The sequence below is a fragment of the Cynoglossus semilaevis genome, unplaced genomic scaffold, assembly GCF_000523025.1.
Source record: "Cynoglossus semilaevis isolate Cse_v1.0 unplaced genomic scaffold, Cse_v1.0 scaffold3632, whole genome shotgun sequence".
Classification (NCBI taxonomy): domain Eukaryota; kingdom Metazoa; phylum Chordata; class Actinopteri; order Pleuronectiformes; family Cynoglossidae; genus Cynoglossus; species Cynoglossus semilaevis.
In genome coordinates this window covers 1-801 of record NW_007588011.1, presented here as the reverse complement: position 1 = coordinate 801, position 801 = coordinate 1, and the positions used below count along the sequence as shown (strand labels likewise).

The 801-nt window shown below is 41.7% G+C and overlaps 1 protein-coding gene across 1 annotated transcript; it reads left to right on the top strand.

Moving 5' to 3' along the window:
• Nucleotides 1–75: 75 nt before the first annotated feature.
• LOC103399384 (solute carrier family 12 member 2-like) lies at nt 76–676 on the top strand (the record flags this gene model as incomplete). Its single annotated transcript, XM_008338081.2, has 3 exons — nt 76–249; nt 354–494; nt 570–676. Coding segments are annotated over 3 exons (422 nt in total), but the record flags the coding sequence as incomplete, so codon positions are not given.
• Nucleotides 677–801: the final 125 nt, after the last annotated feature.

Sequence of the window (801 nt, the reverse complement as noted above, 5' to 3'; positions counted from 1 at the left end):
AATAAAAGTCGGAAACTTTATCGAACAATCTTAAATGATATAATTTTAATAAAGTTAAATCAACTTAAATAATTTATCTGTTCTTTCATTTTTAATCGTAACAGTGTGCGATTAACGACATGTTTTCACCTTAACAGGCCGCAGTGTCTGGTTCTGACTGGTTATCCAAACTCTCGACCAGCTCTGCTTCAACTGGTTTATTCCTTTACCAAGAACGTGGGTCTCATGGTGTGCGGCCACATCAAGAAGGTAAGTCGCGATAAAAAATATTTTAATATTTTAAAAAAACAGTTCACTTCATGCTAGCACATTTCTAACATTTGGTCACAGCACGTGTTGTTGATGTGACTCAGGTTTCCCGTCGACCGAACTACAAGGAGTTTTTCCAGGATCACGCTCGCTGTCAGCGCTGGCTCAACGCGAAGCGAATCAAGGCCTTCTACACCCCCGTGTTCTCCGACAACCTCAGACACGGAACGCAGCTCCTACTGCAGGTACGAACGATCTGAACGGGTGTTAAAAGTGCTCAAGAGTTTTCCGATTTGTTCAAACCGGATCTTGTTTCTCAGGCCGTTGGTTTGGGACGACTGAAGCCAAACACGTTGGTGATGGGTTTCAAGAACAACTGGAGGGAAGGCGACATGAGAGACTTGGAGATCTACATCAACACCATACAGTAAGGGTGGACGCATAGACTACGCGTGAACGTAGACCGTGGTACGGTTACATGTAAACAGCTACTGTCAAATGTGTTTTAAAAACTATAAATATTTAATATCATCTTGTCATTTTTTTTACTTT